Source organism: Temnothorax americanus, unplaced genomic scaffold (assembly GCF_048541705.1).
Source record: "Temnothorax americanus isolate GAGA-0224 unplaced genomic scaffold, ASM4854170v1 Scaffold121, whole genome shotgun sequence".
In the NCBI taxonomy this organism is placed as follows: domain Eukaryota; kingdom Metazoa; phylum Arthropoda; class Insecta; order Hymenoptera; family Formicidae; genus Temnothorax; species Temnothorax americanus.
In genome coordinates, this window is record NW_027509255.1 from 204,688 (window position 1) to 226,806 (window position 22,119).

General features: G+C 39.3%; 1 protein-coding gene across 11 annotated transcripts; it reads left to right on the top strand.

Moving 5' to 3' along the window:
- Positions 1-5,467: 5,467 nt before the first annotated feature.
- Positions 5,468-21,677, top strand: LOC143893530 (brefeldin A-inhibited guanine nucleotide-exchange protein 2-like). 11 transcript variants are annotated; one of them, XM_077399027.1, is made up of 10 exons: positions 5,468-5,640; positions 16,485-17,083; positions 17,160-17,972; positions 18,158-18,383; positions 18,495-18,751; positions 18,852-19,062; positions 19,143-19,529; positions 19,598-21,032; positions 21,254-21,354; positions 21,580-21,677. In XM_077399027.1, the coding sequence occupies exon 3, from the start codon at positions 17,252-17,254 to the stop codon at positions 17,774-17,776; it is 525 nt and encodes a 174-aa protein (XP_077255153.1). In that variant the 5' UTR covers positions 5,468-5,640; positions 16,485-17,083; positions 17,160-17,251; the 3' UTR covers positions 17,777-17,972; positions 18,158-18,383; positions 18,495-18,751; positions 18,852-19,062; positions 19,143-19,529; positions 19,598-21,032; positions 21,254-21,354; positions 21,580-21,677. The 11 variants fall into 11 exon arrangements, with proteins under 11 accessions (XP_077255153.1, XP_077255152.1, XP_077255156.1 ...); XM_077399026.1 differs by lacking the exon at positions 5,468-5,640 and adding an exon at positions 15,942-16,094; XM_077399030.1 differs by lacking the exon at positions 5,468-5,640 and having other exon boundaries at positions 16,397-17,083; positions 19,598-21,184; positions 21,254-21,459.
- Positions 21,678-22,119: the final 442 nt, after the last annotated feature.

Genomic DNA, 22,119 nt, shown 5'->3' on the forward strand with positions numbered 1-22,119 from the left:
TTCCTAATTGTAGCGATCAAACTACTCATAGGATTTTTATGAAAAACACAGAGATGACAAAAGAGACTTGTAAAAATATTCTTACAAAAGTACAAGACCCTTATCTATTTAGTTTTGAAGCAATTGTTACACAAAGTACACAATTTCTCATAGCGGTGGACGCATACGACAGCTAACCTGTAAAAATCTTGCAACACTGATGCGCATATGAAGATTAGATATATATGTAGTTCAGACATTGCCGCTAAAGCTTTAAGTCTTTTCTTTAATACTTGTTTTTTCATTAATCTTCTTTTGTAATGTTCAACAGATATTTTCGCTTCTATTTCTTCTATTTATTCAAAATAACTTCGATAGCATACTAACGCGAGCGTCGCGAGTTAATCTCGATGATATACTGACATTACTGACGCGAGTGAAAACAGTAAAAACAGTACAAGCTCAGTCAAAAGTTTTACACAGATAAGTAGAGTTTTCCGTACATTATCGTATTGCAGTGTGATTATTATTTTTTACTAATATTGTCGCGATACAACTACCTTAAAAGCGCGACTTCCAGAGGCTTCCCTGGGCTCAATTTTTAACGAATCTGAACGACTGACCCCTCGTTTTGTAGGTCTCTTTAAGCCCTACAACTTTGTCAGTGGCGGCACATTTCTATCTATTAATGGAAACGAGATAAACGCAAAAAACCGCGACAAAATACATTTTTTCCCACTTTTGCCGGCTAGAACTCGACAAATATTGATTTTAAGTTAGGGTCTTCAAAAAATGAATTGTAGAGCTTTAAAAAAGCTACAAAATGAAAGGTTAGTAAATCATGTACGGTCAAAATTCGCCGAGTTATTGCGAAAAAACGAAATTTTTTCATTCCCCCTCCCCCTCCTTAAAAACCCATCGGTCCGATTAACCCGACAACTCAGAAATAAGCTCTTCTACATCTCCCCAACAACCCTAAAAAGGTTTCATTGATACCGCTTCACTTCCGAGCAAAAGCCTTTTTTTTGTCTAATTTGACTGGACTAGCGGTTTAGAATTACAGAGCGGTAACTCTTGATAAGAATGCGCGTGCCGCACTCGTCGCGCGATCATTAATAACGTTTAACTTAACGTGAAACGTTTAACGTAAAACTTTATATAAACTCTGAATTTTATATCCGTACGATGACATGAATCTAGATTTTGGCAAAAATCAATACGCCGTCCTTTTCGATATGTGTGCGCGTTTTCGTAAAGCTTATTACTGATAAGACTGCTTCGATACGCTTTGCACCGTGGTTACATTCCTGACAAAAGGACCTTTTGTAGTCATTGATTGCTCGCGACAAAACGAATCTGTCAAGAGCGCCACTGTGGATGTGCGAATAGAATTTGACTGCAAAAAGAATGTACCGGCAAATACTAGGTGCGCAACTAAGTTTCCGGGTTTTTTTATCAATAAAAAATGAAAAATTTTAAGAAAAATACAAAAAATTGCTTATTCAAAGTATCGTCTCTCGCTAACTATACATTTTCGCCATCTCTCTGGCAATACATGAATACCGCGACGATAAAACGACGCGTCTTTGGACCGAAACCATTTATCCAACCAATTTTGCACTTCTTCGAAATTGGTCAAGTGTAGCCCAGCCAATCCATGCGCCATCGACCGGAACAAGTGATAATCGGAAGGCGCCAGGTCTGGCGAATACGGCGGGTGCGGTAGCAGATCCCATTTCAGCGTTTTGATGGTGTCCTGGACGCACGGAAAAAAAGGCTTGGTTGAATTTACCAAGTTTTTCTTGGTTACATATATGTATATTGGTAACTACAACCATTGACTTGGTTGCCGTAACCATGTACACTGAGTTAGTTTAACAATTCAAATTTGGTAAGAACTATTGGTGCTTATAACCAACGCAATTGGTTGAGGTAACCAAGAAAATGTATTCTGATTGATCACCCAGAAATTAGTTCTTACAACCAATAACCGTAGCTAGTTTAACCAAGTTCTTGGTGAATTAAGACATGTGGCCATGGCCGCTATGGCTGCACTGCAGTCGAAGCCTGAACGTGCTGACGTGCGGACGTGATGTCGTTCGACCTGTCGTTGCGTTGTGTCAAAAGTCTTCGATTTTTCTCATCGGCGTCGTGTGCGGGTATCGGTCAGGCGACGCTTGCGAGCCCCGAGAGGCTCATCGACTTTTTCCGCGCGCTCGGTCACATCGGCGACTGATCGGCGACCCGGGGCGGCGCGGCACCGCGCGCGTCACGTCGCGACGCGGCGTGGCGCGGCTTCGCTCGACTTGGCTTAGGTCTGGCTACGCTCCGCTTCGGTCGACTTCATAAATATTGGACACGGATACGCGCCACGTACGTACGCCGCCGTCCCGACCGCGAAAGGATGGACGAGGCCGCGAGGGGAAAAGTTAGAGGAACTCGCGGCTTGATAGCCGCGGATTGCGCGGAGGTGAATTATGAGCGTGCGACGTTTCCCAGCGCGCCGTCATCGTCACCGTCATCATCATCGTCGTGGTCACCGTCCCGCGATCGCCGGTTACTTTGCCGCAATCGAAGACTTTTGACACGAGTGCACCGACCGCGCGAATCTTCGTCGTCGTCGTCATCGTCATCGACAACAGAACCGCAATTAACTAGAAAATTATACATTTTTATGTGAAATATTTTTTGTAGCTCAGTTTATCCGATAAACTGTGAGCTACAAAAAATATCTAATATAAAAATGTATAATTTTCTAGTGCTTCGATCTATTAATATTACACCAATAAAGATAGTTAAATTAACTACGGCCGTTAGTTGCATCAGTCATGACAGTTGGTTCCATCAACCAACTAACTTGGTAAAGTCAACCAAAACAATAGGTTAGAGTAACCAAGTAACGCGTGGAGGTTACCAATTTCTTTTGGATGGTCTAACCAAGTACCATGGTTGCTCCAACTACGGCAGTCTAACCAAGTGCCGTTGGTATATGTAACCAAGATATCAGCTGTCTTATATATAATCAAGGCACTTGGTCGAGGCGACCATTTTTTTGGTTATCTCAACCAAGTCTTTTTTTCCGTGCGATGGAACTGCGATGGCACGGAGCGTTGTCGTGCTGCAATATCACTCGTTCGTGTCTCGTGTACCATTCTGGCCGTTTTTCGAGCAATCTTCACAGGTAGTTTTCGATGGTGCATGTTCGCCGTAGGCCTCCTCAAGCAAACGACGTGCTTCAGCTGCATTTTTTTTTCAAGTTAAAACAGAAAAGCAAAGCTTCCCGCAAATGCTGTTTATTTGGCACAAAATTCGACATCTCCATTGTTAGAAAAAATATTTTTGCGTTGCGATATGTATTGGTATAACGACTGGTTATTGTTAACAGATGTCCAAGCTATAACTTCAGACAATTTTAAACATTTAAATCGAGTATGTACATGTGTTATATTGGTGCCATCTATGTGTGAAACCCGGAAACTTAGTTGCGCACCTAGTACTATCGCCTATTGTCTCATCTTGCATGATCGCGTAATCGAATACTGTCCGTTGTCGAACGTAGTGCTCAAAATCATGTAAATTGCAATATCAGCAGATATTGCAATATAAGAGACACTGATGTACCGCGATAAGATAAAGATTGCTCCATCGTTTCGACATGATTGTACCGACGTTTATCGATCTGCAAGGATTTACCGTCGGGATGAAATTTGTCGTGAAAGAGGTGGCGGTTCTGAGAAACGGGACCGTTTTGGCACATTACATTTTTACGTGTCCCATGCCATGGAGTCTCCTCATGAAATCCGACAAGTCATGCGCTTCCTGGTTAATTGCGAATCACCATGGACTACGATGGGAGAATGGAAACATGCCGTACAGCATGGCGAAACATCTAATTACATCGGCCGTACTTGGAGAGGGCGACGAGACGTCGACTCTTGTGTACGTCAAGGGATGCCAGAAACGAGAATGCGGCTGGTGGATCTGCTTGAGAATAAAGCCAGAAAAAATCTAAAAATTGAGACTTTGGATGCAAGATTATGAAGATATCGAATCTTTAAATAATGTAGATGTTACTAATACTGTAAGATGCGAAAAACATGTTAAGAATTGCGCGTTGCAAAATGTATTAAAAATATTTAACTGGTGGTCGCGACACCAGAAAAATTATGATTTTTTGAAATAAACTATATATGTATATATAAACGTTTTATTTCCTTTTCCCACATACTTTGTAGTATAATATAGATGTTTTAGCTGTTATAGAGCTGTTTTTAGTTGTTTAAAAGAAGTTTGATAGCGGTTCAATAGCAGTTATACAGATCGCAGTTATACAGATCGCTGTTTTAGTTGTTTGATAGCTGTTTAAAAGCTGTTTTTATTTGTTTAAAAGAAGTTTGATAGCGGTTATACAGATCGCAGTTATACAGATCGCTGTTATACAGATAACTGTTTTAGTTGTTTGATAGCTGTTTAAAAGCTGTTTTTATTTGTTTAAAAGAAGTTTGATAGCGGTTATACAGATCGCAGTTATACAGATCGCTGTTATACAGATAACTGTTTTAGTTGTTTGATAGCTGTTTAAAAGCTGTTTTTATTTGTTTAAAAGAAGTTTGATAGCGGTTATACAGATCGCAGTTATACAGATCGCTGTTATACAGAGCTGTTTTAGTTGTTTGATAACTGTTCAAGAGCTGTTTGATAGCTGTTTTTAGCTGTTTGATAGCTGTTTTTAGCTGTTCAAGAGCTGTTGTTAGCTGTTTTTTTTAGTTGTTTTTAGTTGTTTGATGGCTGTTTTTAGCTGTTTTTAGCTGTTTTATAGCGGTTCAAGAGCTGTTTTAGTTGTTTGATAGCTGTTCAAGAGTTGTTTGATAGCTGTTTCATAGCGGTTCAATAGCTGTTTTACAGATCAAATCACTGAAAGTCAATGGCGCGATATCGTTTTCGAAAATATGTCTCGCGGGTGACTTCATCGCACACGTGCAAAACTGCACATCGCAGATTTTTCGGAAGGTGCAATTGTATGCATGCTGAGATGAAATTAGATATGATAAACAAACGATGTGACAATAGTGTGATGTAGAAGGATGAATTTGAAGGTACGCTCAGCAGTCGAGGACTAGAAGTGAGAGTCGGTTGTGGTGTGCTTGATCTTGCGGTTTATACAACAATTGGTTCGCCATCTTAAGAGCTGTATATCAAAGCCCACCGATATGAGCAAGTACGCAAAACTTTGCAAACCGATACGTAATTCTAAATTCAAGATTGTGAAAATTAGCGAACCGCAGATGAGAAACTGTAGCAGATTGTATAAGAGGAGAGTCGACGTAGTGCGATATTTATTCCGTCGCGAGATCGGAATCGCCGATCTCCAATCGCATCAAGATTTTCTCGATCTCCAAATAAATTGGTTCATCCTCGTAAGAGAAACGTTCTCTAGCTTTTTATCAAGATGGAAATATATATATGTGCCTGAAGAAATGGAAGTGTCTGGAGAAATATTTTAAGTGTATATTATCTAAAATTAAGAAACCTATACTGCTAAGAGATTAACAATAAGTGTAACAATAAATGTAACAATAAAAAGACAATCAATGTTGTGTCACACACACAGTGCGGAAGGTGACTCAAGAGCCGGGGGTTTCAGGTTGAAATCAAGCGGTGGTAAGCAATTTTTCTATTTGTAGTTTTTGCATAATTTCTGAAAGAGAACGCGAACGGGGGAGAGAGAGACCGCGCGAACGAGAAGACGCGCGCGAACGGGGGCCGGGAGCGAGCGAGAACGTGCGAGGGAGAGATAACGCGAACGGGAGCGAGAGAGACCGCGCGAACGAGAAGACGCGCGCAACCGGGGACAAGGGAGAAACATCTACGATGGAGAGATAACGCGAGCGGGAGCGTGCCGTGTGACGTCACCTTGCCCCGCAGCGCCGAAAAACGCGGTCGCCCTGCGGCGCTGGAAAACGCGGCGCCCGAAAAACGCGGATCCCCTCTGCCTCTCCCGCCGTATCGCCCGAAAAACGCGGTTCCCCCCCTCTCTCCCCGCGGCGCCTGAAAAACGCGGTTTCCCTCTGCCCCTCCCCGCGTAACGCCCGAAAAACGCGGTTCTCCCCTTCCCCTCCCCCCGCGGCGCCTAAAAAACGCGGTTTCCCCCTCCCCCTCCCCGCGATTCCCCCTCGCCCGCGGTGTACATAAGAAAAACTAAAGTTTGTTTATATGAGCTTAAAATAAAATACAGTGAATAATTGCAACGTATATAAACAGATCAATATAAAATGAATACGCAAATCTCCACATATATTAAAATTAAATGTTAAAGAATATGTTGATATATTTATAAATGTATTTAAAAATTATGTTAAATTAACGTAGAACAGGTATTTTATTTTAATTATTTTATACATTAAGGTGTGATTCATGCAGTACTTGCAAGTCAAATAGGCAACTATTCTTATTAGTGATAAATAAGTGTGATTTTTTTCCGTAAAAATCAGCATATAATTAGATTTATTATTTATGACATCTTTAATGTTATACGACCTCTACATAATTAAAATATTGAGACAAAAGTCACATCTTTTACTAGAGTTGTGAGCCGTGTGAATATATGTACATACAACAGCATTGCAGCGCGGCAACGTTATGATAAATAGAATAAACAATGCATGTTAAAATTATTTTGACATTTTATAACCTCATTGTATTAAAACTTGTATTTATTCAGTATTGCAGATCTTGATCAAACTTAATTTTAATTCTTTTTAGAAATGGACGAATATTTTTGTTTCACTCTTTGCTTTATTCAGCGTCCAGAACATGGTAAAACGTTGAATGTTTTGGGATATGCGCTATACTCATCAGCTGACACATGCGTTGCCAAGCTGCCGCTAATTCCGCTCGAGTCCAGCTGTCAGTTTCGTGTTGTCGATTTAGTCAATCGAAAATTACGTTTTATTACTATATAGTACATTCAATGAACTCGGGCTTCGTCCAGTATCTTGCAAAATGTTTATTGCATCGTTTCGTCAGTTTTTGGTTCGTTAGGAAATAAAAAACGAAATTAAGGGACTGAGGGAGGAATTGAGGAGAAGCGAGGAGATATGGGAAAATCAAAGAAAGACTCTGGAAGAAAGAATTAAGAGTTTAGAGGAGAAGGCGGAGAAGATAGATGTAAACATGTCAATGAGTGAGGGAGGGGAGATAATAAGGAAAATGAAAGAGATAGAAAGAAATATGGAGATGGCAGAAAGAAGAAGGAGGAGAGTAAACATAATTGTAAGAGAAGAGAAAACAGGAAACGATAAGAAAAGAAAAGAAAAAACCGCGAAGTTAATAGAAGAAATAAATAGATTGAAAATGGCCGTCGAGGAAGTACAAGAAATTGGGCATGGAGAGTTTAAGATGAAGGTGCTGAGATGCAGAAATTGGGAAAACAAACGGGAGATAATGTTGAGAAAGAAAGAGCTAGGAAAGAAGTATGGCTGCTTTCTGAATGACGACCTTACTAAAGAAGAAAGGCAGATACAGAAAGAGATAAGAAAGATAGCAAGGGAAAAGAGAGAGGCAGGAAAATGGGTAACGGTCGGTTACCAAAAAATATGGGAGGATAATAAGGAATGAAGATGGGACGAAAGCAAAGGAGCACTAGAAGAGAGGGATTACTTTCGCAGATCAGAAAGAAAGGAAGAAGGATAAAGAAGGGTTAAGAATGATGAACGCGAGAGAAGGAGGGAAGAGATACAAGAAAGAAGACAAGAAAGGTCTAAGGAGATAGAAGAAAGACGGAACACTCCCGAAAAAACCAGAATGGACGAAGAAAGTATAAAGAAGGTAGATGAAGAAGATATTGGAGGAAACAGTATAGGGAAAGTCGAGGGACAAGAGGAAAGATATGTAGGAGAAGAAGAAAGAAACGACGGGGGGAATGAAGAGACGTGGAAAGTGGCATTTTGGAACGTAGCTAGTTTATCAAACAAGGATAAGGACTTCTGGGAAGGGATAAAGGAATGGGATGTGATATTGTGATGATGGAGATTTGGACTGATGAGAAAGGATGGGAGAAAGTGAAGGAGAAGCTACCGAGAGAATATATATGGAGAGTACAGATAGCAGCCAGGAGGAACAAGAAAGGCAGAGCGTGCGGAGGCATGTTGCTAGGAATAAGGAAAAGCATAGAAGAGATAAAGGAAAGAAGGGAGACGGAGGAAGAAGGAAAAATTGAAGGTAAGATAAGAATAGGAGAGGAAGTATGGAGAATAATAAGAATCTATGTAAACAACAATATAGACGAGAAACTAGAAAGTTTGAAGGAGTGGACGGAGGAGGGGGGAAAAGGAGTAAGGACCATAATAGGAGATGACTTTAACGCGAGAACGGAAGAGGAAGGAGGATGGGAAGAGGAAATCGAGCAAAGAGAGGAAAGAGGGAGGAACTCTAAAGACAAGAAGATAAATAAAGAAGGCAGAAAGTTACTGGAGTTTATCGAGGAGAGAGAATGTATGATATTAAATGAAGGCACGAAGGGGGATAAGGAGGGAGAATATACATACACAGGGGAAAGAGGTGAGACAGTCATAGATTACATAATAGGGGACGAGGAGGTTAGAGAAAAGGTAGAAAGACTGGAAGTAGGAGTCGGACCATCACCCATTAATACTATGGGTGAGAGGTAGCCCAAAGAGAAGGCAAAGGAGGAGAGGAGCTGAAAGAATGAGAAGAAGGGGAGTATGGAATGATGAAGGAAAGACGCAATTTAGGGAGAAGCTAGGCACGATTGGAGGAAAAAGAGATCTGCAAGAGGAAATAGAGGAAAGAATAATGAAGATAAAAAGAGTGATTGAGGAGAACGAGGATAAGAATGAAAGAGGGACTATCAAGAACAAAAGAGAGTGGTGGGACGAGGAATGTACGGAGAGCAAGAGGGGAGAGAGGAGAGAATTAAAGAAATGGAGAAAAGGGAAAGGAGAGGCAGTAAGATATAGAGAAAGAAGGAAAGAATATAGGGAAATGTGTGATAGAAAAAAGAAGGAAGAGAAAGAAAGAATGATTAGAGAGATTAGAGAAGCGAAAACGGAGGGAAAGGTATGGGAGTTGATAGGCAGAGTAAGGAAGAGAAGAAGAAGGGTGAACGAAGAGATAAAACCGGAAAAGTGGAAAGAGTATTTCATGGATTTGATGGGTGGAGTGGAGAACAGAGTGGTAAAGGGAGAGGGAGGCAGAAGAAGACAGGAGAAAGAAGAGATAGGATTAGAAGAGATAAGAAACGTAATAAAGAAACTGAAGACGGGAAAAACAATAGGCAATAACGGGATACCTAACGAGGCATGAAAGTTCGGAGGAGAAGAAATGGTGAAATGGATATGGGAAGTATGCAAACGTGTCTGGAGAGGGGAAGGCTGGCCGGAACAATGGAAGGAAGGGGAGATAATCCCATTAGTTAAAAAAGGAAAAGGGCGAGAGATAAAGGACTATAGAGGAATAACCATAATGTTTTCAATGTACAAAATCTACACGGCGATACTGGCGGAAAGAATAAGACAAGAAGTAGAAGCGAAGAAATTGATCCCCGATAATCAAACGGGATTTAGGAAAGGAATGGGGACGATGGATCAAATATTCGCTTTGAACTACCTGGTGAACAGACAAATAGGAAAAGAGAAAGGAAAGATGACGGTGTTTTTTGTGGATTTGAAGGCTGCCTTTGATTCAGTGGACAAAAGAGTATTAATCAAGGCAATGAGAGAAAGAGGAGTGAGACAAGGATTGATAGACAGAGTGGAGGAAGTATTGAGGGAAACAAAGAGCAGAGTAGGGAGAGGAGGAGAGAGTGGAGGTCAATTTTGGACGGCAAAAGGCCTGAGACAGGGATGCCCACTAAGCCCAATATTATTCAACTTATTAATCGCAGACACATAGAGGATCATATAAAAAAAGGCGGATGGGGAGAAGTGAAATTGAGAGGTGAGAAGATATACCCGCTAATGTATGCAGATGATATTGCACTGCTGGCGGAGGAGGAGCAGGACATGAGATCAATGATAAGCAGGTTAGAAGGATATTATCTAGACAGAAAAGGGTTAACTCTGAGTATAGAGAAGTCAAAGGTAATAAGATTCAAAAAGAGAGGAGGAAGGAAGAAGAAGTACGACTGGAGGTGGAAGGGAAAAAAATTAGAAGAGGTTAAAGAATTCAAGTATTTAGGGTATACGATGAAAGAGAATGGAGGACAGGAGGCGCATATCAGAGAGAAAAGAAGGAAGGCAGCAAGAGTAATGAGGGAAGTGTGGGGGATAGGGAAGAAGATGTGGAAAAAGGACTGCAAAAGAAGGATCTGGCTATACGACACACTGATATGGACAGTGATGGGATACGGGCAGAAGTATGGGGATGAAAGGAAAGGAGGGAGGTAGAAGGTATTCACGAGAAATATCTTAGATGGGTACTTGGAGTAAACTGGAGGACGCCGGGATATATGGTCATAGACGAGCTAGAAAGAGAGAAGATGAGAAGTAGAGCAAGCAAGAGAACATGGAAAAGAAAATTGGAAGAAGGTAGAGGAGGAGAGATAGCGAGAAAGTGTTTGGGAGAAATGAAAGAGAGATGGAAGAGAGGAAAGGTAATAGGGAGATGGGAGCAGGAGAGAAAAGATTACTTGGAAGGGATCGGAGTAGAAATGGAAAGAGGAGAGGAGTTGGAGGAGGAGGAATTGGAGAAGAAGGAGAAAGATAAGGAGAGACAAGAAAGGATGGAAAAGATCGTAGGATCGAAGTACAATAGATGGTATAAGAGCATAAGGAAGGACGGGATTCCGGACTGTCTAAAGAAGGGATGGGAGGAAGCAAGATGGAGCAGGATTGCAAGATTTAGACTGGGTAACAAAGTGAGGGAGGGACTATACTGGGAAAATGAGGAGGATAAAAAATGCAGGATGTGTGGAAGGGAAAAGGAAACATGGGAACATGTATGGGAGGAATGTACGAGATGGGTGAAATGGGAAGGAGAGGGGTGGCAGGATGTGGTAGAGAGATTACTGGGAGAAAAGGGAGAGGGAGAAGAATAGATAAAAGCAATAGAGGAAATGAGACGAGTTGGAGGAGGGAGGAAAATGAGAAAGGAAGAAGGATAATCCAACAACTCAACGAAAGAAGATCAAGGAGAACGAGACAACGAAAAGAATTGAAGAGGAATATGTTTATAATAAATTATATGTATTTTTAATTGTATGTAAATTGTTGTAAAAACTGGATATACAGGGTTGGGTACGTTCCTACAAAACGTCCTTTTAGACCCCTTGGGGTAATAAAGTATCTTATCAATCAATAAAAATTTAGTTCTTTTTTAAATAAATGTAATAAAAATTATTTACACAAATATTAAAAAGTAATTAAAATGTAATATATTACATTTTAATTAAATATATATTTATACTTTTATATACAAGTATTTAAATAATTGGAGATATCTTCAAATGTAATCAGACCTGCTTGTATTAAACTTATATTATTTTTTACATCAAAAACACTCAGGTTGTTTATGAGGGTGTTGGAACGTACAATAAGTTCGTACAAAAGGGTGCCTTTGTTAAAATTTGGATTTTTTGGTGCTTTTGCTTTTGTACCATCAACATGAATGATCTATATATAAAAGACAAATTATATTTAATATTAAATGTTATTAATATTAAGTATTATGTATTTTTTATTGTTATTGTTAACTTTTAATCAAAAACTTATTTTTCAATATTAAATTATTTGAATGATATTTTTTACTGTTAAATGTTAAATACTTTATTGTAGAAAATTAACACATTTTAAGTCAGTATATTATATTAATTAAACTCAAACCAAGTTATATGTTAAATTATTAAATTTATAGAAGAAAGTAAAATTAAAACTACAATTTGCATGTATTTTTTTAATACAAAAAATATGTGTTACACAAAATTTACTTCCAAGTATTCTATTTATTTACATTAATCTTGTGTTAACCTTTAGAGGCCGGGGGTGGTCGAAATATCGACCACCTGTCAGGTTGGAAACTTAGAACGAATAATCCGTTGAAATTATATATAAATTTTGAGTCAAATAAAATCTTGAAATTATAATTTTGCTTCGCCAAAGACCTGCTTATATTAGACCTCAACTGAAATTTACTTACGAGTTAGTCTTACCATTATGCACCGCCTAACGGCGTCGTTCCAAACTAGCACGGAAAGATGCGCTAGCATGTGTATTTTTTTCGTACAACAAACGCTGATTTTTTTATTGACGCGCAGTTATCCAATATTGCGCACAGGATAACGCTTAACTTTAAAAAAAACTTCACTGGATTCACTTATTTTGAGATTCGGAGACATAATAATAATATTTAAATAAGATATTACAAATTTTTGACGCGCAAGAAATTTTACTTTCGACCTCCGAAAACACGTTTGCCTCGATAAGAATCACACCATGACACATATACTACGTTTACGCGAGCGTATCCCGTTTACGCGAAGGAATTATCGTAAGTTACTACAGGAGTCAATCATGTATTAATATGGAACGTGGAAAGTGAAAAGTTTTATATGACTATCTCTTTCTATTATAGAAAGAGAGATTTTCCATTTTTCACGTTTCCACCCTAGGGGAAAAGATTCATGATTGACCCCTTCTGCTGAAAATGCTGCGTTCCCACTATACGCGTCGCGCGTCGCATCACGACGCCGCGTCAAGAGTTATGCAATCAAAACGTTTCATTTTACGACGTCATTTCCGACAAGATCTTGCGTCGGAAATGACGTCATAAAATAAAACGTTTTGATTGGATAACTCATGACGCGGCGTCGTGACGCGACGCGCGACGCGTATGAAGGGTGCCATTACATGGAGCGCGGAAACGCGGAAAGAAAGTAACTAGATTCCGCGTTTCCGTCGCTTCTTTCTATCTCATTTGAGCGGAACAGCGGAATTTATGCAAGTTTTGACTGTTTCGTGTGTGTGTGTGTGTGTGCCAAGAAGTGCAAACAGATATATAAAGAAGTGTAAAACGAGGATATGGAAGGATATGGATATGGAACTTACGGAGCGAGAGAATCCCTAATAAAAATATTACTTTCTTGATATATTTTTTTATTTCATGATATATATATATATAAAATAAAATATTTTTTTATTCGATTCATTACATTGTACAAATTATTAAACTATAGAAATATAGATCGTCAAAACAGGCTACATACAAATATTGTGTGGCAAAAAACTTTCGAATTATATATATTCACAAAATATTTTATTTACGAATACAATGCATTAAATAGAGAAACTATGTTTTAAAAGTTGTTAGTTAAAACTTTGTCCAACTGCCATGGTAGAGGATTTACATGTTCGAAATAATAAGCAAAGTTATCTCGAATTTTCAATGCTGTAGACTTTTGCGAAACATTTCTATGACTTACAGCTGTAAGTCCGGTACTTGTAATTAGGAGATTGTGTTCTTCTTCTCGCATATTAGAATACCGTCTTGCTGTAAATGGTAGATTTAATTCATTATTAATAATAAAATTATGTAAGACAACCGTTGCTTGTACAGCTTTTACAGCAGTACGTGTGCATGCAACAAGAGGTCGACAATATATTCTCCATCTTGCAACCAAAAGTCCGAAAGCACATTCTACTGTTCTCCTTGCTCGACTCAGGCGATAGTTAAAAATTTTTCTGTTGATATTCAGCTGTCTACTGCGAGGGTACGGTCGCATCATATATGATCTCAGAGGAAAGGCCTCATCTCCCAATAAAACGTACGGAAAATCCAAATCCATATGATTTAGATGTGTAGGTAGAGGAATATGGAGAGCATTCGTTTCTAGTAGATGTGGTAATCCGCTGTTTTCGAAAACATCTCCGTCGCTTTGCCTTCCCTCAGCTCCAATATCCACAATAATAAAACGGTTCTTGGCATCACTTACTGCGAGCAAGTTTATGCTGTGCCTTCCTTTATAGTTGTAGTAGCATGAGCCACTACGAGGCGGTGCCTGCAAATTGAGAACCATTATTGTGATATATATATTTCTCATTTCACATATGTCATTGCATTATTAATGTGTAATATATTGAACCTGAATTATTGTAAATAAATTCATAATATACATACCTGAATTTCGACATGCTTTCCATCGATAGCGCCTATGCAGTGTGGAAATTGGCATATCAGTTCGAAATCTTCTGCAATCCTACTCCAATTTTCTTTAGTTGGATCAACCATAACCTTCTTCTGTAGAGAGAGCCAAATTGCTTCACACGTTTCCGGAATAATATGTGATAGTGTGCATTGGGCAATGCGATAAGCATATGATAGCAACATCATGCTGTCACCTGATGCCAACCAACGTATAGTCACCTCTAATCTCGTCCTAGCCGGTATTGGTTTTCGAACTGCTGTTTGTTTTTCGATCAATGGTCCAACAATCTTGAGTAACTCGTTGAAGATTGTTGATGACATTCTGAGATAGTCAAAATATTTCTCGGGATCTGTCAATTGCATCTCCACAAGTAAATTGTTGCTGTCACCTTGTGCAAGTCTTCTTTCTTCGGTAAAAATAGGTCGTACCCATATTCTTCGATTCTTTTGCTCTTCCAATTTCTTGTAACGCAAGTACAAATAATACATTGCAGTAACTTTTTTCATTGTTATTTCTGCATGTCTCATCGGTTCATCTCTTGCTTGAATAAGAAACTTCATAATAATCATTAACATGATATTTGGATCCATGATATACTTGACGGACACCACTTTTGTCGTGATCGAGCCACCTAGCCCTGCAGGACAGACGAAACAATGACGACCTGCGCATCCGCTTGTACCAAGACCCCGGCCAAGTGCTCATCCAAAGAAAGCTCGTCGCAAGTTGGCAGGAGTCACACCAACGCGATACAGAAGTGTCCCGGTCAGAACTGCTCGAATTATTCCAAGACCGGCGTCGGTAGATCGCGACGACCGCAGTCTACGTCAGAGACTGGACGTTGAGGAGGGCCAGCAACGAGGTGCAGCAGAGCTGCGTGTCCTGCCTGCCGCAGAATCTTCCCACGGAACTGGAGTCGACACTTCACACGTCGAGACTTTCACACGTGCCACTAGCCTGTACCAGGAGCTTCACGGCTAAAAGCATGAACTACGCGCCGAACAAGCACCAGGTGGAGAAGTTCGTCAACGACACGTTCGAGATGCCCGGCCACGAGTTCGAGGACTGGGACCCGGCTGACTGGACGGCCACTCCCAAGTTCCTGCAGAACATCGAGGACGACGAGCTGCGGAAGTTCGGCTCCGATCTCAATCACATCTGGAAGCTACTGGGCAGGAAGATGCGAGACGACGTGAGGATCAACGAGCAGCTCTACTCGATCATCTACGTGCCGCATCCGGTGATCGTGCCCGACTCGCGGAAGGGCACTTATGCGCTTGTTCTACCGAATAGTTTATACCAATTAAATCACTTTTCCAACTTTACGGAGAAATGTCTACACACACAATATTCTAAATATATTATAAATATATTATATATTATAAACATATTGTAAAAATACATAACCTACCTGAGGTATCTGAGTGCAAAGGTACAGAGAAAAAGAACGAATATTTGACGCGCTCGTTCCGCAAGTTTATTTTTCCTTATATTACATGGAGCACAATCTGCGCGAAAAAGCGGAACAATCTGGTAATAACTGGACATTTATATTCCTTTATTAAATGTGTGTTGACTTAATTCATTGCAATTTGTATTAGTATATGCTTATCTTTTCAGTTTATTTATTGAATACAAGCATTTTAATCAATAAATACCGTTAAACATTCTTATTTTATAACTTCCTATTCCGCTTTCCCGCGCAAATTGTGCTCCATGTAATACAAGGCAACCAAATGAACGGAACAGATCGACGGAAATCTAGTAAATTTTGTCTTCCGCGCTTCCGCGTTTCCGCGTTTCCGCGCTCCATGTAATGGCACCCTCATGAGAACGCAGCATAAACGCTCGCGTAAACGTAGTAATGTATTTGACCGGAAATGAATATCCGGGAAAGAATCTACCATATGAAATTGTTTGTATTTCGTATGAAGACTTTTGAAGTGCAATTGAAAAGGTTTGTGAGTCATTCGTTTAATTGTAATTAATTAATTATTTTTACACCATGCATTTAGCCAAAATAGATAAATTAATAAAAGTTTTATACGGAATCGTTTGTATTTTGTATGAAGAGTTATGAAGTGTGATTAAAAAAATTTGTGAGAGTCACCCAGATAATTTTAATTAAATATTTATAAACTCGGTAATTAGCCGAAATATAGATTTTTAGTTATTTATGTTAAAAGAAGAAGGCGCTAGTGTTCTCGAAGGTCCGTCTGCAATCAGAATTAATATAAACGTTTTAAAAATTATTTTATAGTGAAATAAATAAATATACAGACTAATAAGCTTGTAATTATAAGCGATAGTTGCTAATTAAGTTTGTGACTAATATTCTGTCTTGCAGAGGACCTCCGTAACGAGATCAAAGATGTACCAGCTGTGCAGGGTAAAGAGGTTATCTCAAACGCCCTGCCACAGCCCAATTGAGCGACTCAAATGTCATTACCGCTGAGAAGTACTTCTTGCGATTTGAATCAGCATGTCAGAGCTAGTAACTACGGATTGTGGTGACACAGCACTGGACTGCCTGCAGAAGTTAATCGCATATAGCCATCTCACTGGCAATGTGCCTGATTCAACGGAGCCTAACAAGCTGTTGATTGTGCGCATTGTCGAGACAATCTGCGGTTGCTTCACCGGTCCACAGACCGATGAGGGTGTGCAGCTGCAGATTATTAAAGCTCTGCTGACTGTAATGATAAGCCAACGGAGGTGTGGAGGTACACGAGAGTACGGTACTGTTAAACAATTCGTACTGTTTACAACGTTTACTTGGCGTTGCGCAACCTGGTGAATCAAACAACAGCCCGTGCGACTCTCACGCAGATGATCAACGTGATCTTCGCGCGAATGGAGACTCAGGCGGAGGAAGAGATCGTGAGGCTTGATGGGGAACATCAGCAGGAGGGTTCTGTCATAGCAAACGGCGAAACTGAAGCCAAGGTTAGTCCAGAGAATGCTCCTAGTAATGATAACATTGATTCTCAAACAATTGTCAAGAGTATTCTTGATGATGTAGTAAATTCCGTGGTGCCATTGGAAGAGGAAGTCAGTTTGGAGGACGGTAGTTCGGAGAACAACGGTGACGAGGCAGCCGCTGAGAATGACAACATGGTAACTGCAAAATTCACCCATGTGCTGCAAAATGATGCAGTCCTGGTGTTTTGCGCTCTCTGCAAGCTCTCTATGAAACCGCTGCCGGACGGCACTCCCGATCCAATATCGCACGAGCTCCGTTCCAAGATCTTGTCGCTTCAGTTACTTCTGGGAATCTTGCAGAATGCCGGTCCAATATTGCGCTCTAACGAGATGTTTGTTATTGCCATTAAACAGTACTTGTGTGTCGTGCTGTCGAAGAATGGCGTGTCTTTGATGCCGGAAGTGTTCGAGCTGTCGTTAGCGCTGTTCCTGGCGCTGCTCGCCCGTTTCAAGATGCACCTCAAGATGCAGATTGAGGTGTTTTTTAAGGAGATCTTTATGAACATCCTCGAGACCTGTAGCAGCTCTTTTGAGCACAAGTGGATGGTCATACATGCGCTTACGAGGATCTGTGCGGATGCCCAGAGCGTCGTCGACATCTACGTTAACTACAATTGCGATCCCAGCAGCGAATCTCTTCGAGAAGCTCGTCAATGATCTCTCTAAGATTGCTCAAGGTTGTCAAGCTCTGGAGCTAGGTGCATCGCCAAATCAGGTGCGTTATAAGAAAGAGGATGACAGGATAGGTGTATTATTTGGAACAGAGAATGTTCTTCGAAACAAGCAATATAAAGTTTGTAGAGTAACATCAAGTTGAAGATGTAACATCATCCGGTATATAATGTCGCGGGCGGTAAGATATTAATAAATAACTATTAACAATTATTATATATTATTTTGTTACAAAATATAAACGGTTTCTGTTTTAATAGTTTTGTAGAATCGAAGATAAATCGGAAAGTATATAATGCTTAAAAAAAGGGAAAGTTTTCCTGCAAGTTTTAGACAGTAATAAATTGTTCTTTTGATTAATTTCAGATACTACCGATGATATATTAGCGAAATACAGAAGAAAGCGAAGCGCAGCTAGGCGATACAGCTTCGGTCGAAAGCAATCAGTCCCGTACAAAAGAGGTGGAAGATGAAAGACTTTCAATCGATTCGAATAATGTAGAACTCTTATGCTTTTGCAGATGCTAAAAGAAAATTACGTATAGTACTTAGCACTGCTGACCTTCAACACATTTCATGGAATACTTCACCGGTATTTATTGTATTATTTTTCAATCATGGCGTACAAAACAAAGTGTGATTTTTTTTATGGATTACTTAATTATTTAATGTGCAAATATTTGCATATAACATTTTATTACAGAGACATTGTTAGTCGCAGATAGAAAACGAACTGGTTGTGTTTTTACAACTACAATTGGCAGAAGCTATAAACCTGCAGAATAGAGCATTACTAGCTCATCTTCATGAAACTTTACGTTGCGTGCGTCTATTTAATGACGATGGATGTAGAAAGCTCTTTAAATCACTTCGAGAGGATTATCAAAAGCGATCTCCTTATATCGCATATTTAATCAGATGTCGTCAGGGATTGCTGTCGACGTTAGCTCACTTAGATAGGTACTGTTTATATATAAATATCATCTTTGTATGTAACGTATAAGTAAATGTAAGATGTTTAAATGTAAGATGTTAACCGTTTAATAATAATATTTTTCAGATTATGCGTGCGAGTTAAGTGCGATCGGGATGCTATCAATAATCATCTTGTATCCGTTTGTGTGAGGGTATTTTTGGAAAAAAGAAGGCTTTTCTCCTGCGTTTCTGCGAAGAGTTTAAAAAGCTTACGTTAGCAGACGAGAAACAGGATCTCGTGGATAATTTTCTAGGGAAGGTCCACGTGGAAATGGATAACGATCTGATCTGGCAATGTACATGAATATAATTATTTATCTCGCAATTGATCTTAACGGAGTGCTCAGAGACGTCTGAACTTATTTCTTATTTTCAGCGGCGAGCGTCAACCAGTTAGATTTGGCGAGTCGTGGTTGAAAGAACCGTCATGGCACGGATATACCACAATGCGCTCTATCTAAATGAAGATGGAGATGTATATAGGGACCAGCTTTTTCACGGTCACATCAAAAAGTTGGCAAAAGTCGTAACTCATCCAAATCACAAGGACCTACACATTTTAAAAGTTCATCATTACGAATGCCACTGGTCATGGGCGCAGGCTGAATTGGCTGTGATATCGGCGTATAAGACTCCTAGGGATAAGTTGCAGTGTGTATTTCGTTGCGCGACTACCATCATGAATCTCTTCTCCATGGCGTCGGAAAGAGGCATACCTGCTGCCGACGATCTGACTCCCGTGCTGGTCTATGTCATAATCAAGGTATGCGATTGAAAAGAGAATTGTGATTTTAGGAAGAAGAGTGATTGTTAACGTGTGCTTAATTTCAGACTAATCCGCCGTCGTTGTATCGACTGTTCAATATGTAGACAGCTTTTACGGGAATCGATTGGAGGGAGAGGAACAACATTGGTGGACGCAGTTCTGCGCCGCGATCGAGTTAAGACAATGGATTAACAGTTTCTCAAGAGTATCACGATAAATAAGATTAGATTCGATGCTGGTTATAATGTAGAAATGTATCATAATCATAATTTGACGATTTCATAAAGAAGAAGACCAATATCTTTGTGTAAAGCTAGCTGAACAGTTTTATGCTTTCAGTATCTTAATTAAAATTCTTAAATAGCCTCTTAAATAGTCTAACTGTTAGTTCTTTCGCACGTTATTATGTAACATTAGCAAAGACTGAATCAGATTATACGTAAAATGTGGCTTTATCTTTATTTGTAACTCTATTGTACAATTTCACAGGACATCGAAAAAAAAGAAACGTTTAGATGTTCTATAATTTAAGTGTAAACAATAAAGAACTTATAGAGATTGATAACCATTTTAGCAGGATAAACTGTGTTGGCGTACTCTTTCTACATGCGTACCTTCCCCAAGAGCCGAGACTCAAACCAGATCCGTGAAAAATATCGCCACTTTCGTGGAGTTTTTGTACAGTTTTACTCTAGGAATATCGCGAGAGAAAGAAAGACTTTGGAGATTTTTATCTGAATCGATCGACATAAAGAGAGAGCATAGTAAAGAAGCTAGCTTTCGAGAATTTGAACGCATAATACTTTGTTATAATACTATGAGCGAATTAGTTTACGTCACTCTGTCAAGTTTTAATATTAAATTACTAATAATATATCGATATCGGTAGTTTAATAATAATAATACATTAAAAAGCGCTCAATTTAAAAGTAGGGCAATCCTAATAAACGACTGTAAAAAAAATTCAAGGTGGAACGCAATGGACAATTCGGTTGCTCTGACATATGCTAACTTAAGGAGGCTCTTACCCGGCTGCTCTAATCAATGTAGCAACCAAAAAATTATCATTAATAATTGGTTATAAAATTATCGAAAAATTAAATAAAAAAATAAATAATGATTTTTACATAGTGTAAGAGTAAGTTATATGTTCTATTAGTGTAAATATTAAAATTTATACAATAAGTCAGTTGACTACGTCAGTGCTAAAGAGCAGAACATGCGCGTGTCACAACGTCGTCTGTAGCAGTCTGCAGCTAAGTGAGGTGTAGCCGTGTAGCGTTGTAGCGAATGATGCGATGAAGAGATGGAGCCAAAAGAAAGATATAACGTGAGAATGCTGAGAGGGAAAATGAAAGGAAAATTCGCGAAAATAAAGGTTGTCAATGCGCGAGAGAATAATTATGCCGCTACCATACAGCGCAGAGAAAAGACATGTGCAAGTGAGGTTAAAAACTTCGCGCGATTTTGACACTCGGAAGATCATTCGCCTAACCTGTCGTACGTCATATTAAAACTTACAATATCTTTTATAACTCATCGTCAACACCAAGTTTTCTTCTTATCATTAGAAAGATTATTATTTTAACTACAATTCCTTAGTTTTTTGTTTACCTGGCTCGCAAACTTGCCAAGAAAATACATCACTTCCGGTAAAAATTTTAGTGTTTACCATATGCCCTGTGTTAAAAATGCGAATTTCAATACTGATATTTTTACAGTTTTTATCGTCAACCTATGCTCAAGTTTTGGGCATCGGTCCGTTGTGGTTCACTTTACAACATATATTAATTTCATAAAGATCTGTCATATTATGATCGAGGTAAGAGCCTCCGAAGTACTTCTCAGCGGTAATGACATTTAAGTCTCTTTTAATTGGGTTGTGGCAGGGCGTTTGAGATAACCTGCTCTTCACCCTGCACAGCTGGTACATCTTTACAAACTTAATTAGCAACTATCGCTTATAGCTACAGGCTTATTAATCTGTATATTTATTTATTTCAGTATAAAATAATTTTTAAAACGTTCATATTAATTCTGATTGCAGACGGACCTTCGGGAACAGCGCCTTCTTCTTTTAACATGAATAACTAAAAATCTATATTTCGGCTAATTACCGAGTTTATAAATATTTAATTAAAATTATCTGGGTGACTCTCACAAACCTTTTTAATCACACTTCATAACTCTTCATACAAAATACAAACGATTCCGTATAAAAACTTTTATTAATTTATCTATTTCGGCTAAATGCGTGGTGTAAAAATAATTAATTAATTACAATTAAACGAATGACTTACAAACCTTTTCAATTGCACTTCAAAAGTCTTCATACGAAATACAAACGATTTCATATGGTAGATTCTTTCCCGGACATTCATTTCCGGTCAAATACATACGAATGTAGTAATAATCTAAACTCCGTTGGTCACGTGGGCACCATATAAGCCGCGTTTACAGTAATAATGGCGAATTCACACAACATACAGATTTCAAGATAATTGCAATGACGATTCCGCCCCAGTGACGACTTCGCCCCGGTCACCCGGTCTCCCCTACTCTACGATTATTAGTTTCGAAGATATAA